This window comes from Ptychodera flava, chromosome 18, assembly GCF_041260155.1.
Source record: "Ptychodera flava strain L36383 chromosome 18, AS_Pfla_20210202, whole genome shotgun sequence".
Classification (NCBI taxonomy): Eukaryota; Metazoa; Hemichordata; class Enteropneusta; family Ptychoderidae; genus Ptychodera; species Ptychodera flava.
In genome coordinates this window covers 1,049,479-1,073,427 of record NC_091945.1, presented here as the reverse complement: position 1 = coordinate 1,073,427, position 23,949 = coordinate 1,049,479, and the positions used below count along the sequence as shown (strand labels likewise).

At 38.2% G+C, this 23,949-nt stretch overlaps 2 protein-coding genes and 1 long non-coding RNA gene across 3 annotated transcripts in view; 2 read left to right on the top strand and 1 right to left on the bottom strand.

Moving 5' to 3' along the window:
* The window catches only part of LOC139117964 (uncharacterized), a 58,151-nt gene that overhangs the window by 12,514 nt on the left and 21,688 nt on the right, over window positions 1–23,949 (top strand). The window contains exons 2-3 of the mRNA XM_070681222.1: window positions 9,648–9,785; window positions 10,283–10,586. The gene's annotated coding sequence lies outside the window, so the exon portion shown is untranslated. The remainder of the gene's footprint in view (window positions 1–9,647; window positions 9,786–10,282; window positions 10,587–23,949) is intronic.
* On the bottom strand, window positions 569–6,737 carry LOC139117965 (uncharacterized). The gene is made up of 5 exons (XR_011548607.1): window positions 6,442–6,737; window positions 5,916–6,073; window positions 4,798–5,603; window positions 3,374–3,601; window positions 569–840 (listed from the first exon to the last, which is right to left on the bottom strand). It is a non-coding gene; the product is annotated as an uncharacterized lncRNA (long non-coding RNA).
* Window positions 1,954–6,180, top strand: LOC139117963 (uncharacterized). Its single transcript, XM_070681220.1, has 5 exons — window positions 1,954–2,193; window positions 2,580–2,859; window positions 3,076–3,291; window positions 3,574–3,757; window positions 4,083–6,180. Exons 1-5 carry the CDS (start codon window positions 1,991–1,993, stop codon window positions 4,250–4,252), a joined length of 1,053 nt encoding a protein of 350 aa, XP_070537321.1. The 5' UTR covers window positions 1,954–1,990; the 3' UTR covers window positions 4,253–6,180.

Below are 23,949 nucleotides of genomic sequence, written 5' to 3'. Positions count from 1 at the left end.
CCTTTCTTTTCTATCCAGGCCATTAGAAACCCCTTGTCAGCACATTTATTGCAGTAACTGTTTAATTAATCTTTTTTTGACAAAGAAATGTCCTGCATTAGTTGCCCCTGTTGTACACAAACTGTCTCTTGCTTTTCAATTACCCCTGCAAAACTTTATTTTTTGAATATTTTACGGTCCCTCCCAATGCAATGTAATAAATGCAAGCAGGTTTGCAATTCTTTGCACCTAAGCCAACACACTTGTCAACTGAGTCAGGCTGAAAGTTCACATCAGAGAGAGTCTAGTGTATCATCTGATATTCTTGAGAGGCCATTAGAGTTACCACTTACTCCAGAGTTAGAAAAAGTGGCAACCCATCTGCTGAAGACAAAGTTAAAGCAGTCTGAAGATGGTAAAACTGCTGTATGTAAAACAGGTGGACCGGTAAGTTCAACTTTTTTGGTATTTGCAGAAAAGTTATGAACGCAATTTTTGTCTTATGTTTAGTGTATTATGATGTTCCTAGAAACTAGTTCTAAGCTCTTAAGACAGAGGAGTGCATAAGAATGAAAGTAAGCAAAAAAGATGTTCTTTCACAACTTTAATTGACAGATAATTCATAGAAATTTCACTCATTACTTGCACTCATTTTAAAACCATGGCAACAAGTTCTTTCAATTTCACTGTTTTTTATTTGCAAATAATACTGGAATGCATTCATCTTTGGTAATTTACTTATGCACATCACATGTATTACAATACTTTCTTCATTCAGAAACTAGTACTTGTTCAGAGTCACCAGCCACGAGTTGAGACAGACACGGCATCCAAAGTACAGTCAGGAGACGTTCCAAATACCTGCAAGATCAGAGGGAAAAAATAAGCATGGGGTCATCAGGCACACAGCAGAAAGATGAAATTAAAGTAGCAGCCAAGCAGAAACGTATTGATCAGTTGTTTGAAAAGATTCCGAGGGTTTCCATCAGTAGTGAGGAACTGCTGGCAGTGAAGACGGATCTTGGGATTTCCTGGAACTCTAACAGAAAATTAAAACGGTTAGTCTTGTCACACCTGAAAAAAAGAGAATGGTTACATTAATTAAAGAGACAAAGTCACTAACTTTTGAAATTATTTTTGTCACTTTAACTTCTTTAATAAATTATTTATATTTTTCAACTCACTGATATAGGCTCAAACACTGGTAAGAGTTCAACCCATACCTTAAACAGGGATATTACACATGAATACTTCCATCATTTAATTTTCAGTCATTACCAAAAACTATGTGATAGTAGTATTCTCATGTTTTACCCGTATTTAGAGTGTGAGTTGTGTTGTGAACACCAGTGACTGAGCCTATATCAGAGAGCAGAACAATGTAAATAATCTATTGAAAGAAACAAAATGACAAAAATAGAAGTTGGTGACTTTGTCCCTTCAAACCTGAGCTTTTCATTGCCAAGTGAAATTTATATTAATGGTCTAATGTGCCATATTTTCACATAACTAGATGGTTCAACCAGTGGGGAGTGAAGAGTGGTGGGGAACAGCAAATGAGACAGGAAAAGAACAACATTATCGGTGACAATTTGGTGGCGGAAAATTTGCCGTTCCTGTTCAACGAGGATAAAGGAAAAATAGTAAAACTGGCTCCATGTGTGTATGCTGACAGTCTCCCACAGAAAGTGCTACAACAGCTAAATGAAAATGACAGGCAAGTGACATATACCTTGAAATAATGTCTAACTGGATGTTAGTCTGTAATGTAGAGTTTATATGGATCTCACGCATTAAAGAAATCATGAGACATGACCATAAACACACATAGACATGCATGTACAGCTGTATTTTAATTTATGCTCACATATTTGAGCTACTCTCCATTTTGTACTCTTGGTGTCACCACTTGGTTGTCATGAATTACATATAAACAGTTATATAATCCTGAATCTTTTAATTTTTTCTAGGCTGAACTTGCTATCATGGCACAGAGGAAAGATCCCTGAAGATGAAATATGGGTCAAACTCGGTGGGGATAAGGGTGGTGGAAGTTTCAAAGCTATGTTTCAGCTTGGAAATGTACCCCATCCTAATGCCAAACAGAACACAGTGGTGTTTGTCTTTTGAAAGCGGGGATAGCTTCCAAAATCTGAGTACTGCTTTGGATCGATTCAGGGAACAGTTACATGAACTGAAAGCTTTGACTTGGAAGTAAGTTCATCCAGAAATCTTTTATGGCACCATTTACAAGTGGTATAGCCACACACTGATGACGTCAAGTCGCCGTACACAAACACAGTGTCGTAATTACAAGGCACCTGTGTTTTGTTTACTGCGATTTGACCTAATCTGTTTGTGGCTATACCACTTGTAAATTGGTGCCTCTTTGATCTGCATGGTCTTTACAGGATTTAATTTTCATTCAATTTTAGAAGCATGTATCTGATGGCGTATACACAACAGCGACATGAAAAATAAAGTACATGGACATCTCATTGCATAAGTGATGAAAATTCTCTACATAAAATATTTATACTATAATATTTATACTATTTATTTCATTGTATCCACTCTCCTTTTTGTCATTATTCTTTCAGAGAGAAAACTTTCCGTCTATTTGGCTTTGGTGATTATGAATACCTTTGTAAGATATACGGACTCAGTGGTGCTGGTGGAAGACACTTTTGTTTGTGGTGCCATGTTACTCAAGAAGAGTCACAAATTCCCAGACACTTACGGACCTCCCAGCCCAGATCCATTGACAGCCTAATCAAAGATCATGCCGACTTTTTAGCAGAAGGGCAGGGCAAACTGAAAAATGCAAAGGAGTACAACAATGCCATCAACAATATCATTTTTGAGATCCCCATATCACAGGTAAACTATGAACACACTAAACATTGTTTTAAAAATCCATCAAAAGTTAAAGCTTCTGTCACATTGGTAAAAGTGAATGATATAATTTCTTGTCTATAGTATATGAATACAGTTTCAGAATTTATTGGTATTTTTAGACACCACTTCATTAGTATAAACATTTAGAATCAGTAGCTGTGATTGATATTACATATGCTCTTTAATTTTCACATATAGGTATGTGTGCCAAGCTTACATCTTGATCTGGGGATATTCTTGCGGTTTTACAACATGTTTGAGGATGACATTGCAAAGTTACAGAAGAAAATAGATCCAAGTGGTACACTCAATCTGGTACAAAGCCTTGACAAAACCCTACAACGGATGAATGTCAAAAGGCAGGCCTACCATGGAAAATCGTTTGTGGGAAACCACGTCCATAAATGCTTGCAGGTGAGTGGCAATCTCCCGCAATCACATTCACGTCTAATATCATGTCAGTGAGCATGTGTGCTAAAGCAACAAAACAACTTACCTTGTCTGATATACTGCATTCTGCATCTTTACCTTGACTGTCTGCATGCCTTGTTTCACCCTTAGTTCCTTCATTTCAACAAATTTTACTCACTGTGTGAAAGATTGTTCAAAATGAATTTATGAAGGTACCATTGTGTGCACAAGGAATTTAGACTGCCAAGGTTTCTTCAATATTTCTGATGGTCTTCATTCATGCAGGATGGCAACATTGACATGTTAACCAATGCTGTAATAGAAGAAGTGAAAGCTGTTAGTCCAGAGTATCAGGATGAGGCCACTACAATATGTACAAAATTCAATAAGCTGTTGAAGATGTTTGCAAAGTGCCATGCCGGCTACAGCAAATGTGATTATATGGAAGCTGAAGAGATAAAAGAGTTGGGTATGTGATTTTCCGATAAAAGCACCATTTTAATACAGTAACATTATTATTTCAGGAATTCTTAGTTACAAAATGATTTTGAGTTATGAGTACACTGACTGATCATCTGGGACTTCCAAGTTTTATCAGAATGAATTAGGAAATAAGCATGCATTCTTTTTTGTGATGATAGTGCAAAATATGTAGTATGCATGTGTGGATTATCACATGAAAAAACTAAATGTAGAGACAAATGGTGTTCATGAAGATGAGTAAATAGCTAATACTACACTTTGATGGGCATTGATAATTTCCTCTCTAACAGATAGCTTTGTTTTCATTTCAGAAACTAACATTGATTGTCTTATGGCATCTACAGAGAGCAATTTCCAAATGCCAAAGTGTCTCCTAAAATGCACATACTGGAGGATCACACAGTTCCCTGGATACAGAAATGGGGTTTTGGCTGTGGGTTCCATGGGGAACAGGGGGGAGAACATGTGCATGCTGATCTAAATAACATTAGATACAACGTTAGGGGACTGAAAGATGACCTAGAAATCACCAAGTGTGTCATGAAGAACATTGGACACAAGTGTCCCAACAACTCAGAAGTTTAAGCCTGAAGCTGTAAAGAAAAGATGCAAAACAAGCATGTAGAGTTTTGTACACTAAACTGGAGAGACAGAGGCTGGAGTTGAAATATAGAAAGTGTTGTTTTTATGGTCATTTGTTTCTATGGTTTTTGACCATAAGAAAGAGCTGATGAACCAATCAAATTTTGCTGATGATGTAAAGAACAAATTTCTTTTCTAGGATACAAAACCAAATATTTGTTTCATTACTGTGGAGCTTGGTATGAATTATAATTGATAACTGTGAATGCGATGGTGTTCTGAATAAATACTAATATTCAACTTACCTGTTACAATTGGGAACTTTTCATACATGTACATGTATGATCAATATAACTTACCTTTTATAATAAGCTGGGACTTGGAATTATAATTGATAACTGTGAATGTGATTGTGTTATGAATAAATACTACAATACAACTTACCTGTTTAATGATTCTGCTACGTGAATTACCGGTATGTCATCAACGTCATATATCCAGCACAATTACTTCAAGAGTTCAGAGCAACATGCGATACTTCAGCAACAGTTTCAATAGCTGCAAAATTGTAGCTCTACAGTGATGCAGTCGGTGAGTTTTTGGTGTTTTCGGCCTCGCCCACCAGTAGCGCTACAATGCTGAAGGCCCTGCAGTGTTCAAAATAAGTGCGTCGCACATGACACGGCATATTGATGTGAAATCTCACATATTTACTGCATTTGGTCGCACCAATTTATCACTACTGAAGACTAAACACTATACTACACTATCTTAATATTGGGTTTGGTATTTGTTCAATCCCATTCCAAAAACATTTCTTGGAGCTGCCATAACCAACTTCCGGTAATGGCCTAGCGGCTCCCAGACTAGAAACATACTCAATGTTTTTGGAACGCGATCGACATGTTTGAACAAATACCAAACCCCATAAACGACAAGGTTAAGTGTAGTATAGTGTTTAGTCTTCAGTAGTGATAAATCCGTACGACCAAATGTGGGATTTCACATCAAAATGCTGCATCATGTGCGACATGCTTATTTTGAACGCTACAGGGCCTTCAGCATTGTAGCACTACTGGTGGGTGAGGTCACAATAACTAAAACTCACCAGCCACCTCACCATAGAGCTACAATTTTGCAGCTAGGGCTATAGACTATTGCCATATATCACAAAAATTCCTCTATACACTTGAAATGATTGTACCAAATAAGAAATGGAAGTCTGGTATAATCTGCCAAAATCTTGTTACCTGGAAAAAAATTACAAATTTACTCTTGTGTAATGAAATTTACATGTTTGGACTTAGAGAAGTCTTTGTTTATACTCATGGCTATCCAGCTGTGATCGGTGAACTTCCTATCTGAACGCTAAATTGTTGTTCAACAAGCTGAGCCAAGGTGCCCTGTGCAATTTTGAGTGGAGCATGGAGGCTACTACCTCCATGAGTGGAGGGACTTTACCCCATCGTTAACGACCTGAAACTTGAAGGTTACAAAAATACAAGAAACACCAGTACCGCAATGTGCATGTATCCTCGTTGACAAGGTAGAGAGTTACTTACACTTTAGATATCATGGAGGTTGTAGAAATGGCGGGTACGAGTCGAGTACAAATTCACTGCTAACAGCGTCGCCATATTTACGTACATCTACAGTCTGAACGTAGCTCGATCACCGGGCGACTGCTGTACCGATGTACTTTCGTCTCGAATTTCGAGCGCTAATCGAACAAAAAAGATAGAAAATTACTAATTTTGGATTCTCAGATGCTGTCAAGAATGGGAAATAGCAGCACACAGACTTCATGAAAGGCAGCTTTTGACAAAACACGTCATTGAAAAACAAGTCATCCATGTTGTTGACAATGGAAAAATCACTTCCGGTTTTCCTGTCGATCTATGTCGTGACCCCAAGGCCAAAGTTTGTTGACGTCGTCGATGGAGGCTTAGGTCAGATGACTACATGAGATCAAACAACATTTTTGTTCGAAAATTGATGGGTAGTATCTTTTGAAATGACAAAAATGTATTCTAGCTTGTTTAAATGACGGGAAAACGTTCCGATTAGACCACAAACTGATCAGCTTACCTCCAATTTCCACCAACTTCGACGAGTTGGAACGGCGAACACAAAAATTAGCCGCGCATGTGGCCGGTTGCTGCTGTAATACTGGCGCATATATTTTCAATGTCACTATGTCTCCATCTCCCAAAAACTCAAGAACACAAAATTATTTAACAAGGTTTTCGTGAAATTTCAAGAAATTCAAAAAATTGACCGTTATGCTAGTTTCGCTGGGTAAAATCGAAACGAAATGCGATTTTCACGCCGTTTTTTCGGGACAGACAGTGGACATGTGTGGCAACATGATTATGTATTCTGATAACCTTTGACACGTTTGAATATTTCCATTTGATTGGATAAAAGTAGGGGAGGGAACTGTTGCTATCGACGGTTGCTATGCTATTTGCATATGATGGAAGCCTCGAAACGCGCAACGATCCGCGCATGCGCAAAACTCAATGCACGCACAAAACATAGTGGCCACATATTGTACCTCATTAATTATGCACATATCAAATTTTGAGCAAGCCAATAGAGCTAGAGGTCTGATTTTTAGTATATAGGGATAACTTAGCAATACAATTTTTTTGACAAAATGTCACGTGACCTCGGTGACCTTTGACCTCAAATATACATATTTGTCCATAACTCAGTAACCACAAGTGCTACAGCCTTCATGTTTGGTATGATGGGACACCTTATGACGCCACATATTGTACCTCATTAATTATGCACATATCTAATTTTGAGCGAGCCAATAGAGCTAGAGGTCTGATTTTTGGTATATAGGGATAACTTAGCAATACAATTTTTTTGACAAAATGTCACGTGACCTCGGTGACCTTTGACCTCAAATATACATATTTGTCCATAACTCAGTAACCACAAGTGCTACAGCCTTCATGTATGGTATGATGGGACACCTTATGACGCCACATATTGTACCTCATTAATTATGCACATATCTAATTTTGAGCAAGCCAATAGAGCAAGAGGTCTGATTTTTGGTATATAGGGATAACTTAGCAATACAATTTTTTTGACAAAATGTCACGTGACCTCGGTGACCTTTGACCTCAAATATACATATTTGTCCATAACTCAGTAACCACAAGTGCTACAGCCTTCATGTATGGTATGATGGGACACCTTATGACGCCACATATTGTACCTCATTAATTATGCACATATCTAATTTTGAGCGAGCCAATAGAGCTAGAGGTCTGATTTTTGGTATATAGGGATAACTTAGCAATACAATTTTTTTGACAAAGTGTCACGTGACCTCGGTGACCTTTGACCTCAAATATACATATTTGTCCATAACTCAGTAACCACAAGTGCTACAGCCTTCATGTATGGTATGATGGGACACCTTATGACGCCACATATTGTACCTCATTAATTATGCGCATATCTAATTTTGAGCGAGCCAATAGAGCTAGAGGTCTGATTTTTGTATATAGGGATAACTTAGCAATACAATTTTTTGACAAAATGTCACGTGACCTCGGTGACCTTTGACCTCAAATATACATATTTGTCCATAACTCAGTAACCACAAGTGCTACAGCCTTCATGTATGGTATGATGGGACACCTTATGATGCCACATATTGTACCTCATTAAATATGTGCATATCTCATTCTGAGCGAACAATAGAGCTGGATGTCTGATTTTTGTATATAGGGATAACTATAGGAGAGAATTTTTGACCAAATGTCATGTGACCTCGATGACCTTTTACCTAAAATATATGTTTATGTCAATAAATAAGTAACCACAAGTGCTATGTCCTTTGTATTTAGTAGGATGGGAGACCTTATGACAACACACGCTTTACCTCATTAATTTTACCTCATATGTACACATCTAATTCTGGGCAAGCAAATAGAGCTAGAGATCTGATTTTTTGGCATATAGGGATTAATTAGCAATATAATTTTTTTTTTCAAAATGTCATGTGACCTCGATGACCTTTGACCTTGATTATACATATATATGCATATTTCAGTAACCACAAGTTCTATACCCTCCAATTTTGATAGGATATTAGACCTTAAGATGTCACATCTGTACCTCATTTATTATGCGCATATGTATTTCTTGGCTGGCCAATATACTGCTAGAGGTCTGATCTTTTTTCCCGATTTAGAACCATAACTTAGACATGCCTCATGTGTTTCAAATTGGGAACAACGACATAGACCTATGTGCCCATAGATCTCAACATATACACTCCAGTGATACTTCTTAATGACCACATTTTCCTGCCCCATCAAGACTAATACTGCTATTACAAGTGGGGACTATGTCATTGTAAATGACTTGTTGAGCTAATGGTTGTATCACAGTATTCGATATATGTAATTCTGTATTTTTTCCATTTTATATTCTGAATAATTACATTAACATATTTCACTGTCTCCAGTACATTTCATTTAAGTATTTTCACTTCATGCACTTTATCCCTTTCACACATGTTCAAATATCTGACCAGAGAACAAACACTAAATAGTCCAGGATGGGAGCTACGTGTCATTGACGCTATTTTTGTATTTCTCTTCTTTTGAGGCTTTATAATAAAATAATAATAATAACTTGCAAACTTGATATTAGGTGTGTAGATGCATCATGGGTATACAGCCAGAACTTTTTATTTGTTTTGATGATATTGTCAATAATATGCAAATGAGATGAAAAATTCTATATTCTGTCAAAGATTTTCGTAACCATTGATCAGACAGTGGTAACCAGGCTCACATCCCAGATCACCATGTGTTAGTCATAACAATTTCCTGCAACAAGACACTAGTTTGTTTCCTTAAAATTACTCCTGGATTTTTACTGCACCTCAAATTATGCAAATTCATCTATTTTGAATATATGATTGGTTTGTGGTACTTATCTACCCACATGCAAATTTCTTTGTCAACAGATAAGCATGTTCATGTCTGCTATGCGTGCATGGTTGCATTGTCTGTGTTTAGAGGGGGTTGCACAAACCAAGTTTAAACTAAAACGCTTCATCAGTCAACTGGTATTATGCTGTCCTGCATGTCACTTAAGTCTACAGTTGCTACCATGTCATTGGCACAATATTTAGATACAGAACTGTAAGTTGTATTCATGCTGATCTCATTCTGTCATCGTCATTATAACATAATCTTAATATCAGGCTTCTGGTTAACTGCCTGTATATTAGCTCACAGTATACATTTCGTTCACAGCTCTTTTGGTAGTGGTATCCAAGGACAACGTATGACAGATTTTTAGAAGAGAAAAAGAAATGAGAAAATGAGGACAAAGAAGAGAAAAATTGATTAAGAAAATCGCAGACAACTGAAATGGAGCAGCACAACGTGCAGGTAAATACACAGGGTCTAACACAACAACAAATACATCCATGTGATTAGTGGACTGTAACTCAGCTACTTTGTTTTTTGGGCACTGTTGCTGAAATCTAATTGTGCCTGTGTTTTTGAGTGTATTTTATTACTGGTAGGAGGGTAATTTTGATAAGCATTTGAGCTTAAAGTGCAATATCCAAACATCCTCTACTTTCATATTTTCATTGATTTTTTTTTTTTTAGCTATGACTTTTGGTCAGGTATGCTCTTTTGCCAAAAACTGTGTTAAACAAATGAAGGAGTGAGTTGTAAAACAAACTGAATGATTCAAACTCTTGAGTTCATAGCTTTCCAAGATGAGAAAACTACATCTGTCTGTCATGAGAGCAAATAACTTAATGGTAGGGTGAGGTCAAAGGGCACCAAACTGAAAGGACTGACTGTTCAGTTGGGCCCGCAGAACAGCATGTATTCTGTCAACTTTTAAGTAATTTATCTCACATTACCTATTGCAGCAAGTTTAGCAACATCTGTACAAAGTTCCTACGAAGTTTTGAAAATATGGGCATTTCCTTGGACCAGTGGAGAGCAAAAATGGTTGCTTCATGCCGCACTCGAAAAAGACGGTGAGCACGCCTTGCATAACAATGAAGAGATGGTATGTGTCATTGTCATTGAAGGTGGTCTTCTTCATGCTACTACTGTGTGCTGGCGATATTGAATCTAACCCAGGCCCAACAAAAGTAATACTGCTGCACCTCGACTTGTTACAAGACAAACCAAGTTGAGTGAAGTCGGTGTTGAGGTCCCGAGAGCCCGGTAGGTGCAAGTTCAAATGTTTAATTCAGGAATTTTTAGAGCAGTTGACGGCACTTCAACAAGAAATGACTGGAAAGTTTTACAGCTGAATAATTGCATGGAAGGCCTGAGTAACTCCAGTGTTAAAATTCAGGATTTAAGTCACGATATTCGTGAGTTAAACGCCAAAGTCCCTACAAAAGGGGGATTATGGTAAGACTATATGCAGATGTGAAAAAGCCACGCTACGGGTAAGACGCACTCGATTTGCTCCGAGGTTTTCAGAAATTCGTCGGGTGAATGGCGTTAATTTCCGTCCAATCTCATACATGACACCTGTGAATGTATAGCGACTGCCTTTATGTCGAAAAAATGTTGAAAAACACTGTTATTTAATACAGAGAACGCATATTTTCACAAAGCGTGGGTCCAGAATGTCCATTTGACCTCTGTTAATGCTAAGTAAGCTGCCAATCATGATTACTCAAATTCAAATTGCGGCCTAGGCAATCTTGATCCCTTCCGAGCACATGCACAACTAACAAAGCGTACTAACTTATCACTAAAATTACCGTTATGTACCTGTGTTCGCGCTGGCCCATTCGCCACGTTCGCAAATGCGAATTGAAATCGGCAGTGGCGAAGAAAAATCGATCCTAATTCGCCACAGTGGCGAAAGTGATTTTTGTTGAAAAAATTTCGCAAAATAAGCAAAAACGTGGGTTTTTTTAGTCTTTTGTTGATCTGCGCTTCTCTTTCGGCGATTCGCGAAAAAACTATATCAACTTCCGTATTGTTCTCTCCGACGTACGCATTGCAATCGAGCCAAGTCTCGCGAGAGATTTGACGTCAATTTGTATAGTGTACAGCATGCACATAAATGACTATCGCGAGAATTGAAAATGCAGGCAGACGCAATCGAGCCCTAGTCTCGCGATAAATTTGACGTCATGTTTGTCTAGTGTACAGCCAGCAAAGCGAACACTCGCGAGAATTGAAACTTTTGTTACAGCAGGCACACGCATTTTAATCGTGGTCACAAAGTTCGGTGTTGAAATTTATTTGCATCGTGGTCTAGACGTTCCGTGTTGCGCATTTTAATCGAGGTCTTATTTTAATGGTGGTCGATTTGCATCGCGGTCCTCATGGTCCCCTATTGATGTTAATTAAAATCGCCATCCCAGCGACGCATTCCGTGTTGTTGTCGATTTGCATCGCGGTCTCGACGTTCCGTTCCGTTCTCGACGTTCCGCGTATCCATGCTCAGTTGTGATTTTTTTGGTTGATTTTGCCGTATTGTTTTTTCAGAAACATATGAAATTCGTCTTAGTTTTAAGAAACAATTAATTTCTCTAGGCGAGGACTATTCAAGCTCGTTGTATCCTCGCATTAAATTTACCGATTTTCTGTAATACAGTTATTTATTTGGGAGTGGAGATTTAGCCGACTGGTTCTGTCTCAGGCCTCTCAGCTAGGCGACTGATGCCGTATGTTGTGGGTTCGAATCCGATTGAAAACTATCCGTATTTTCTATCCTGGGTCGGTAACACTGCTGGTGGACAGAATTGTCCCCGAGGTTATCGTTCGCCCAGTTAAAGCGATGAAATTCGTTTCTTCGCTTCGATAAAGTGTGTATGTGCGATGTATGATAGTGAGCATGCGTGCGTGAGTGCTTCACGAACTCTACAACGTGTTGAAAGGTCTCAGTCAGAAAAATGTAACAACTTAGCCGGCTATTGAACCACTCTTTTTTGGGAGTGGAGATTTAGCCGACTGGTTCTGTCTCAGGCCTCTCAGCTAGGCGACTGATGCCGTATGTTGTGGGTTCGAATCCGATTGAAAACTATCCGTATTTTCTATCCTGGGTCGGTAACACTGCTGGTGGACAGAATTGTCCCCGAGGTTATCGTTCGCCCAGTTAAAGCGATGAAATTCGTTTCTTCGCTTCGATAAAGTGTGTATGTGCGATGTATGATAGTGAGCATGCGTGCGTGAGTGCTTCACGAACTCTACAACGTGTTGAAAGGTCTCAGTCAGAAAAATGTAACAACTTAGCTGGCTATTGAACCACTCTTTTTTGGGAGTGGAGATTTAGCCGACTGGTTCTGTCTCAGGCCTCTCAGCTAGGCGACTGATGCCGTATGTTGTGGGTTCGAATCCGATTGAAAACTATCCGTATTTTCTATCCTGGGTCGGTAACACTGCTGGTGGACAGAATTGTCCCCGAGGTTATCGTTCGCCCAGTTAAAGCGATGAAATTCGTTTCTTCGCTTCGATAAAGTGTGTATGTGCGATGTATGATAGTGAGCATGCGTGCGTGAGTGCTTCACGAACTCTACAACGTGTTGAAAGGTCTCAGTCAGAAAAATGTAACAACTTAGCCGGCTATTGAACCCCTCTTTTTTTGGGAGTGGAGATTTAGCCGACTGGTTCTGTCTCAGGCCTCTCAGCTAGGCGACTGATGCCGTATGTTGTGGGTTCGAATCCGATTGAAAACTATCCGTATTATTTATGTGGTTTACGGAAATTTTTGTGACACTAGCCTCAGGTAAAAAGGTGAATTGGACAACATTTCATTTCTGTCAGGAAATCATAGCGCGTACGTCTTGTGCAGGTGAACTCTACGGAATTTTCTGATATCAAAGATGTTTGCTAATTTACAATTATACTCATACTAGTACTTAACGAGATTTCCTGTCTAAATTCCCGCAAATCACCAAGAAAATCTAAAAATTACTACACGTAATTAAGACTACATGTGGAAGTGTCGTTTGATGACGTTCGGAACGTCTGTGCCACATTTACGCGACGTCTTGTATGACGTGACAAAGACGCTACGTGTACTGATGGAACGTAATTACGTGTAACGAAACTTCTATTTTAATCGCAGTCCGAACGTTCAGTGTTGCTGTCATGCTGTTGATTTGCATCGCGGTCCCAACCTTCCGTGTTGCAGTTCATTTTAATCGTGGTCTCAACGTTGCGTGCTGCTGTCGATTTGCATCGGGGTCTAGCCCTGCGTACGATGCTGTGTGTTCCGCTACAGCTAATAGCCCCGCTCACTCGCTTTGTGGTGAGCGGGGCGATTAGCTGTAGCGGAACACACAGCATCGTACGCAGGGCTACATCGGGGTCCAGAATCAAGCAATTTCCAGTGTTAAAATGAAGACAATTGGATACAAGGTTGATGTGTTGATAGTTTATTCTTGTGCATGCAACCGACATTGGAGATTATAGCATTATAGAAAGCTTTGTTTTCGTAAAAATGTGTGGCTAATAAAATTTGTCTGTGGCTAATAAAATTTGAAACTATTCGCCACAGTGGCTAACAGCTTTCCAAACCCAGCGCTAACACAGTGTACCTAAACATACGCATACACAGCCACATACAACGTACACGATAAGACACATGTAATGAACACACAAGAACGGCATTTTCTTTTTGGAGTGATTGGTGGTCTTGAAAAACATTTTGTAATTGTGTTCCTGTAAAAAGTTATGAACATTAAGAGTCTTCACACATCGTTTTGAAGGCAATCAAAATTTCATTTCTTCCTTCAGGCATCGAAACTGAATCTTTTCACTCACATTTTGAGGAAGTGCCTTTGGCATTGTGACAAGTTTGGTCATGTTTATATCAGCTGATTCAATTCAGTTGAGCTGAGTGGAATTGAAATTTCAGTGTCGATTACATCATTACCACTGTTACTGGCTACGTCAACATTGTGTTTTAGATCGATCATCCATACTCGAGTACTCATCGATGACGACCACGGCCCTGCACAGCTGTCCTGGGGGACTCATCAGCGTCATTTACTTTCTTTACCGATGTATTTCAAAATACTCGGCTGACCATTGTCACAGATTACTAGTAGTTTCCTTTTGTTGAAGTTTCTGGCTTACATATCGTGAACAGCAAGCAGCGTATAGTATTCAAATATGCAGGCTCATCTATGGAACTACGGACAACTTTTCCACTACGTCTCAGTCACATGTCATTTGCATATTACGAGCCTATCCGAGGTAACCGGTTATGCAACCTGCGCTTACTTTACTTAAGGTCATGCTGTTGCATACCAAACTCTAAACTGGGGATCGTAACGTTTTAAATCAGTTTTACTCAAAATTTCTTTCTGTGATTTGTTCGAAATACCAAAATTACACTGAAAATAAGCTTACGAATGAGTGAAGATTTGTTTTTCAAATTCACAAGTTTTTTTTTCCGTTGCAAGCTGCATGTAACCAGGCCGCGCGACGTCTTTTACCAGTGACCGGCTATTATCTACATCACTGCCAACCAAAAAAGCCATAAAGCTACAAACAGTAGAAGGTTCTAACTTACGATTGCTTACGATCACAATCTGCTGCCGTCCTTAGAGACTATAATCTATTTGCTAGACTTTCCCCTTATTGTTTATATGTCTAGTTTGCGCGCTTGTACCGAGCACGAGATGTTCAGGGCTAGATTTGAACTCAATACAGTGCCCGAGGAAATTCTCTCCTGAACTAAGTCAAGACCTTCGTTTTCTATCTTCCTTCCGAAGCTCGTAATACTATGTCCATTTCAACTACTGGCTTCAATCACAGCGCCTTCACATTCAAATCACCCACTGCTGTTGTGAGAAAGTATCCGTTCCATGTTGAAAGCCGGGGTTGAAACCAGGGGGTTGAAAAACCACGTCCCGTTTGAAATCGCAACAGAATATGCACACATCTACTTAGACGCAAAAAGGTTAGCAGAAATCAGAAATGTATTGAAAGCCATACATCGTTGCTGTTCAAGTAAATTGTATGATGGAAATTCGTCTCCGAACTCGGCGATACATGAGCGGCCATTCTGTTTCATAACTTCCTATACATGTATTTCTATTGCATACCACAGCGGTCAGCGCACCGCTGTCTATCGATCCATAAAACGATTGTGATTTGAATTCAGCAAATTTTGATTGGATTCGAACTCACAAGTAAGGCATACACTGATACAGTCACCTTAGTAGAGAAGAAATCACAGTCAAGGAAGGTTTGTCGACCAGACCACAGCCCCTCGACCAGTCCACAAACGCTAGTTATAATGTAGTCTTGAATTGTGTGAACCCTACATACTTCGTAATATTCAGGCAGAGGTGATAATCGGTAGTTGACTATGACGTTGCCTATTGTGCGCCCACGGTGCTGGACTTTCCTCTTTAAAGGAAGATAACGAGCGTTTAAGAAGAGAATGGAGGAGGTGGAAAATAGTATTAGAAAACTTAAAGCAGGAAAGTCCCTGGTCAAGACGGTATTCCGCCTGATTTTTAGCTACTATAGACTATAGTCTATAGAAGCTATTGGGATGGGTATCCGTCCGGCGTCCGTCGTCAGTCTGTATGTATTTTGTATGTATGTATGTATGTATGTATGTCCGTTTGTGAGGCGTCCGTCCACTCAAATATCTTGAGAACCGCAGTACTTACTGATTTGATATTTGTTGTGTAGATGAAAAATATGATTTTGAGAAACTGTTTTTTTTAATTTTTTGATATTGATGAAAATAGGCAAATTAATGCCAAAAAAGGTGTTTTTGGTAAAAAATCTTCTTCTTCATAACCGCTGGTCAAACAGCTTTGTTATTTGGTATACAGGTCCCTAGGGATAACCCAACTTAGATTTGTTCAAATTGTGATGAAATATGCAAATGTGTATTTTTAAGGAATTTTTTTGTCATTTTTGGTCAAAATTTGACTTACATTGTATGTAATTCTTGTACTGTATAAACCCTATCAATTCACCCAGAAAAAAATAATTAATAAGATTTTAAATAATTGAATTAATTAGGAAATCATCAAAGCCAAAATAATTTTAGTGTGGAATTATCAGAAAGTTCAACTTTTTTGACAGTTCATAGTGAAATGCTTACCATCTTGGAGGATTAAAACATGTAAAAGCAACTTTCCTGAATCCCAACTTTGATATTCTGAACCACCATTTATGTTATCTAAAAGAAATTGCTCATAATAGTTTGTCATGATAGGGTGGTCAAATAAATAGAGATAGAGAAAGTTCTAATTTCCGTTTATGGTTGACTTGGTAAGGATAAAATAAGATTACTTTTTGAGGAAAAAAATAGAGTGGTCAATTAAAAGAGTGGTCAAAGTGATATGGTTTTATGGTAAAGCTTGGCTGTAAGATTCCTCATGTGCTATTTATAGCAATCATGCAATCTGTGTAAACAGTGCAATGAAAGTGACGTAACATGATTCCTTATAATGCTTTTGATGACCTTGAACTTCTTAAGTTTCAAACACTTGTCTTCAGTGTGCTTTCTCTGAGTACGTACAGTCTCAACTTATTCAACAGAACTTACTGGTTTACAAGTCCCTAGGATGACCTTAGTGAGATAATTTCATATGGTCAGGAAATACTTAATTTTGTATCCATGTCTGTAGAAGCTTCAGGGACTTTGGCCCTATGTTTACAAATATTGCTGCAATGAATTAAGCAACTTATTCTGTGTTTTATTTAATGCTAATTTTACTTCGGGTAAATTTCCGACGGCCTTGCGGGAGAGTATTATCTTTCCAATTCACAAAAAGGGATCAAGACAGTTGGCAAGTAACTATCGTGGTATCTCTTTGCTTCCGATAGCAAGTAAAATTTTTTCCAGAATTGTATATATCAGGTTATGTAAATTGGACAATATTTGTGAATATAGAAGGGAGGAGCAAGCTGGCTTTAGAGCTGGTTACTGTACTACTACTGATAATATTTTTATTATTCACACGCTCATCCAAAAGGGGTCGCTTTTACTGCGCATTCGTAGATTTTGAAAAAGCCTTTGATAAGGTCAATAGAACAGCCATGTTCTTTAAACTTGGTAATGTGGGTATGAAGGGTAACATGACTCGCATTTTGTATTCACGTATCAAGAAGTCAAATCTTGTGTTTTAACACCATCTGGTCTGACTGACTTTTTCAATTGCCTCGTGGGTGTCAGACAGGGATGTATCTTGTCTCCTTTTCTTTTTTCCTTTTCATAAATGACTTGCACAAAGAGCTAAGGGTTGATCATATTTAGGTGACGATGTCGGATGTTCAGTTGGAATGATTAAACTTTTTTACCTTCTTTTGCTGACGACCTCGTACTAATGTCATACAATGCAATAGAACGTCTGCTTACCAAATTAAAAACTTACTGTGACAAGAACAAATTGAAGGTTAATTTAAATAAAACTAAAGTTGTTGTCTTTAGAAATGGTGGAGTGCTGAGGAGCTATGAAAAATGGTTCTATCAGCAGACGTTTGAGATCGTGTCTTATTATGTTTATTTAGGATTGAAATTGTCTTCAAGAGGCCTATGGTCAAGGGCTATTGAACAATTAGCAGACCAAGCATCAAAGGCCCTCCATGCTTTGATGATTAATTTGAGAAAATTGGGCCAAGTGCCAATTCCTCTGTGCTTTGAAATATTTGATACAAAGATTGTACCGATTTTACATTACAGATGTGAGATATGGGGCTATCATGAAGCCAAAGTTGTTGAAAATGTCCATATCAAGTTTTGTAAATTCTTACTTTCTTCACATTCATCGTATATTCACGCAGCTGTGAGAGGGGAGCTAGGTCGCCCTACTCTAAGGGCTATACGTCTAGTGAGGATGATAAAATATTGGCTGAGAATTTTGAAAATGAATGCTGATCGGTATGTTTTGCAGTGTTATCACCTCCAGTGTACTATGGTGGAGGCAAACAAGGAATGTTGGGTAAAAATATCTCAAAAGAGTTTTATTTACATATGGATTTGCTGATAGGTGGTATAAGGCCAAAACAAAAATTAAAGCTGCAAGCAGCGTTGGCGGGGCCCAAGCGGTTAATCATGTGACCGATCCAATGTCTTTTATAAACGTGAAAGACATAAGCCTAAGGATGACCTGAGTAACATTCAACTGAACTGGTGTTTTACTTCTCAAGAAGAAGCTTTTAAAGAGTAAATTGGTATTTTTCGAAAATCCAATATGGCGGCCAAATCACGTGACCGATCAAAATGCCTTTCGCAAACTTGAAAGAGATCACACTTAGATGTTACTTGTCAAATTTCAGTCCAATCGGTGCATTGGTTCTGGAGAAGAAGATTTTTAAAGATTAAATCACGATTTTCGCAAAATCCAATATGGCGGCCAAACCACGTGACCGATCAAAACGCCTTTCGCAAACTTGAAAGAGATCACTACTTAGATGTAACATGTAAAATTTCAGTCGAGTAGGTGTGTTGGTTCTGGAGAAGAAGATTTTTAAAGATTAAATCACGATTTTCGCAAAAATCCAATATGGCGGCCAGACCACGTGACCGATCAAAACGCCTTTCGCAAACTTGAAAGAGATCACACTTAAGATGTTACATGTCTAATTTCAGTGGAATCAGTGTGTTGGTTCTGGAGAAGAAGATTTTTAAAGATTAAATCACGATTTTCGCAAAATCCAATATGGCGGCCAAACCACGTGACCGATCAAAACGCCTTTCGCAAACTTGAAAGAGATCACACTTAAGATGTCACATGTAAATTTTCAGTTGAATCGGTGTGTTGGTTCTCGAGAAGAAGATTTTTAAAGATTAAATCACGATTTTCTTAAAATCCAATATGGCGGCCAAGGTCACGTGACCGCACGCGATTTTATTCGCCAATTTTAAAGACCTTAGGTCATGTTTGCTATGTAAAAAATTTCAAACTGACTAGACCCCTAGGTCAGCAGAAAAAGGCATTTTTAGGTTTTGGAAAATCCAATATGGCCGCCAGGTCACGTGATCAATCACAATTTTAAGGATAACATGCACTAGTACCCATTAGTACCTATTAGCCCTGTAAGTTTGAGAACTTAACGTTAAGCGGTTCCTGAGATCAAGAGGGGCAAAAAAGCGGCGGAAGAAGAGGAAGAAGAAGAAGCGGAAGAAGAAGAGAATATTGAACCTCTACGAAACCAATAGGGGCCCAGCCGGTAGGCTTGGGCCCCTAAATATGTGCTGTTCCGATTACCCGACCTACCCCAATTTTAACCCCCCGACCCTAGACTTTTTAGAGCCTCGTAAACCCGGAAGTAAAAATAAAGATATGAAAAAACGTGAAACGCACGAAATCACGCGAGAACTATAACAAATCGCGCGAATCACGCGAGAACTAATACGTCATTCTTATAGAAGTGATGCCAGACGCTCATGAAAACTTGCGACATGAGCACACTGAACGGTTTCCGGTTTTCAAACTGCTGTATCTCAAAAAGTATTAGAATTTTCGATAAAAAAAAACTTCCAAGTCAACTGCTCGTTCTACCATGGGATTATTTTTTGAAAATAAAGAAAAAAATATCGTGTCATTTTAGCGCTCAAAATCAAGCATTATTTTTCGCCATACAGCGTGCCGTACTACGGCACGCACATTTCTCAGGCCACTACTTCCTATGTTAGAATGGAGTGGCTCGTTACAGTATGTTGTTCAGTGCCTAAACGGCGTTTTGTAGGTAGGTTTTCGCTAAAATGCAGGGACAATTTTCAGTGATCGGAGTTAGTATACAAAACAGCAACTGTTATATTAAATTTGTGGAAAGTTTGAAGCATTTTCATGGCCGTTTTTTGATGTAATCTTTCATTTACATTCTTGTTGTCATTTCCGAACCGCGCCATGCACAGCGCGGCCATATTATGCAGGCCAAGTGAAAACCCGGAAGTGTTTTGTGATAGTGAATCGAGCAAAATTCTGGTCAATTTTACTTTTTATAGTCATTCTATCATTAAAATATAAACCCGTACACCAAAAAAAACTGTGTGTTAAGGTCAGTTCTGAGTAGTTTCAAAATCTATGTGTTCGGAATTTTACCGTGAATTTTGCCGTACGTACGTACTTCGTTAACAGCCCCTAACTGCCAACGCTACAATCAGCTGTTTTCAAACGTTAACCCTGGTAGTTTTGCGAACATTAAACTGTGTTCATTTTTCATCTGTTGATGTTACACAAAATTTACAAAATGATATTTGACAACAGAAATGAATACTCTTTCAATGATGCATTGGAATAAAGTCAGCATGCCATGGTTATTATATAAATGTATGTAAACAACCTTTATTTTTAAACAGCATTAACGTAAACTGGGGAAAATGACAGACATGGGGTAGTGCAGGAATTGGGAATTGATAAACAAGACAAGTTGAAAGACGGGCAAATGAAGAGAGAATGAAAAATCTAAGGAAAGGAAGGGAAAAAATCATAACCCTGACTCTAGATTTCCATGCAAAAGGAAATTGAGTACAACAAGATGACAGCTTTTTAGGGGGGAGTAATATTCTTGTGTAAAAAAGGACAGCTCCAGGGGGATTATTCTGTACTGTGAGTTGATCAGTTGAACAATGACTTATTTTATTCATATTCCTATGATTTTCGTTTTTTGAATATCAGAATTTCTCAAATGTAACATTAAAAAAATTTACAGATCTAAAATATATTTATTCTTTTTGTTATTACTACTCAAGTTTAACTGTCCAAAATTTGACAGAGCTGGCTTAAAAACTCTGAAAGTTACAGTAGTTTGAAAATGGCGAAAAATAGCATTTTGACTGGTAGTATACACGGTGCCGTCCAATTTTCAACTCTGTCTCACAAAATTTTTGGCATTTTCAAGTCTCTGTGTAAAGAAAACAAAAGCTCCTTATACCGTACTCTTACAATATATTGCACAAAAAGTATTTTAAAGCAGATTAGTTGGAGAATTAATGTTATTATACAACAATATATTTGTTCATAGGGATACCCACAAAATGACTCTTAGCCATATGTTGAAATTTTTGACCATTTGTCAAAAAAAATCGAGCATATTTTAATTCTAAAAAAATCATAACCCAGGAAGTAGACAAGATAGAACTATCATTCAAACAGTTTTTGAATCCTTTGAATCCTGAGACAAGATCTTCAAGAAAACATACAATTCAAGTAAGTTTAACCAAGAACAAAAAAGGGCCTGGTATCCCTACTTAAAGCAGGCCTCGTCTCAAACAAAATGGTGACTGGCGATGGACATAGCGTGTACTCAATTTTGTTTGCAAATGCGATCATGACGAAGAAAGGTCGATTTTGTCATCTGTTAAACAGAACCGAACATTCGAAGAAATTTTGGAGGAACACCATCCAGGTTTTTCTGAATGTGAAATGTACTCTATTCGAGTTGAATGTGCCAGTGATGCTGCTGGGCCGTGGTCGGAAGTACAGCAGACAAATATACAGGTTGGCGAGGCTACAAACAACTTGAACATAAAGTATGTGCGTTTTTCTTGCGAGGTGACTGCAAAAAGCTGAGGATTTACCTTTGGATAAATAGTTCACTTTCTGTCAAAGAATTGTTATTCAGCCATATCAATTTCCATGGCAGTCTAATAAACCACACACTTCAATTCTACTGATGAATATTTTATTTTAATATATTGGTATTCAATTTGAGTGCGTTTCATGAGGAAATTGTTGACTGGTAGTTTGTTTGAACGCGTACAAAATGCACATTGAGAAATAAAAAAAAATGAAAAAAAAAATTTCCGTACCTACCTACCCTATTTTTAAAACCATGTAATCGGAACAGCACATATTTCTTATTTGGCCTAATCAGGGTGTTGGAGATGAAAATAGATTTATTTGTATTTTTCACCAACGATGCTTGGACATTGATTTCAAAATTGGTGTGGAAAGGTAGTTTCACTGTAAAACTGATTTGGCCTTAGAAACATCTCACCATTGACATGAAACCTGTATTTCGTTCAGCATTACTTAAATTTAGAATTTCTGCTCATTCTCTTATGATTGAAAAGGGAAGACACTTGGGAATTCAAAGAATGGACAGGACATGTCCGGTGTGTCTGGACAGTATTGAAGATGGGTTTCATTTCTTTTTCGTTTGTCCTCTTTATGTAGAACTCAGAAGTCAATATATTCCAAGTTTTTTTACAGATCAGCCACTTTCACAATATAAATTCATTAGATTTATGAACACTATAGACCCAGTAGTTATAAGGAATTGTGCGAGATACTTGTTCTATGCTTTTAAAAAAAGAGCATTATTTTTAAAAGATTTATGATTGTAAATGGTTTTGCCTTTTTATGACTGAAAATCTGTTTGGCAGTATCAGTTCATGGATATACCTTTGACTCTGTAAGTGTTTGCTATGTATTGATTTGTAAGCTTGTACATTGGGCCGGTAGCCTGTAATACTTATTGAATAAATAGTACACTATAATTTAATGGTAGAAATGAACACAAAATGATTTGTGTGGGAGAACAAGTTATTTCTTTAGTTGTGTATTCTTGTTGTTAGTGTTTTGAAGTGAAAGATTTTTCCGAAATAGAGAATAGTGTTTTTTTCACTTTAATGGTAAAGAAGTGTGTGAAAGAAAATTGTTTTATATGAAATGCTTTACTTAGTATCGTGATCCTGTAGAATTTAAAATAAACAAATTCTCTTCAATGTGCATGAGAAAGTAGTGTTTCAATGGCATGTTTTATTTTTAGCTCATATTTGGTTTTGTATATAAATACCAAAAAGAGCTTATATGATGAGTCGGTGGCGTCTGTATGTCTGTATATTTGTGGGTATGTATGTGCGGATGTATGTCCGTCACACACAAAGGCTCCCATACCGCCAGAGCTACCATCTCAGTATTTGGTGTACAGGTAGATGCAGGGGTTGAGATGTGAATTTGTTCAAATGAACACAGTGTCAAAAATGTGCAAATGAGGTAAGAAAAAGTGAAATCCTACAAATGTGCAGGAGTGATGGCATGCCAGTAAGAAACAGGCCAACTCCACTTATCTTGAGTCATTTCCTGTCATTGTTTATGAACTGTTACATATTAACTACCGTGGCCGAAAACGACACAGACCCTCTTCAGTTTATAATTGCGTCGTTCTGTTAGAGCTGCGTCGTTCTGTTTTGACCTGCGCTCTTCAGTTTGTAATTGCGTCGTTCTGTTTTGACCTGCGCTCTTCAGTTTGTAATTGCGTCGTTCTGTTTCGACCTGCGCTCTTCAGTTTGTAATTGCGTCGTTCTGTTTGAGCTGCGTCGTTCTGTTTTGACCTGCGCTCTTCAGTTTGTAATTGCGTCGTTCTGTTAGAGCTGCGTCGTTCTGTTTTGATCTGCGCTCTTCAGTTTGTAATTGCGTCGTTCTGTTAGAGCTTCGTCGTTCTGTTTTGACCTGCGCTCTTCAGTTTGTAATTGCGTCGTTCTGTTTGAGCTGCGTCGTTCTGTTTTGACCTGCGCTCTTCAGTTTTTAATTGCGTCGTTCTGTTAGAGCTGCGTCGTTCTGTTTTGACCTGCGCTCTTCAGTTTGTAATTGCGTCGTTCTGTTAGACCTGCGTCGTTCTGTTTGAACTGCATCGT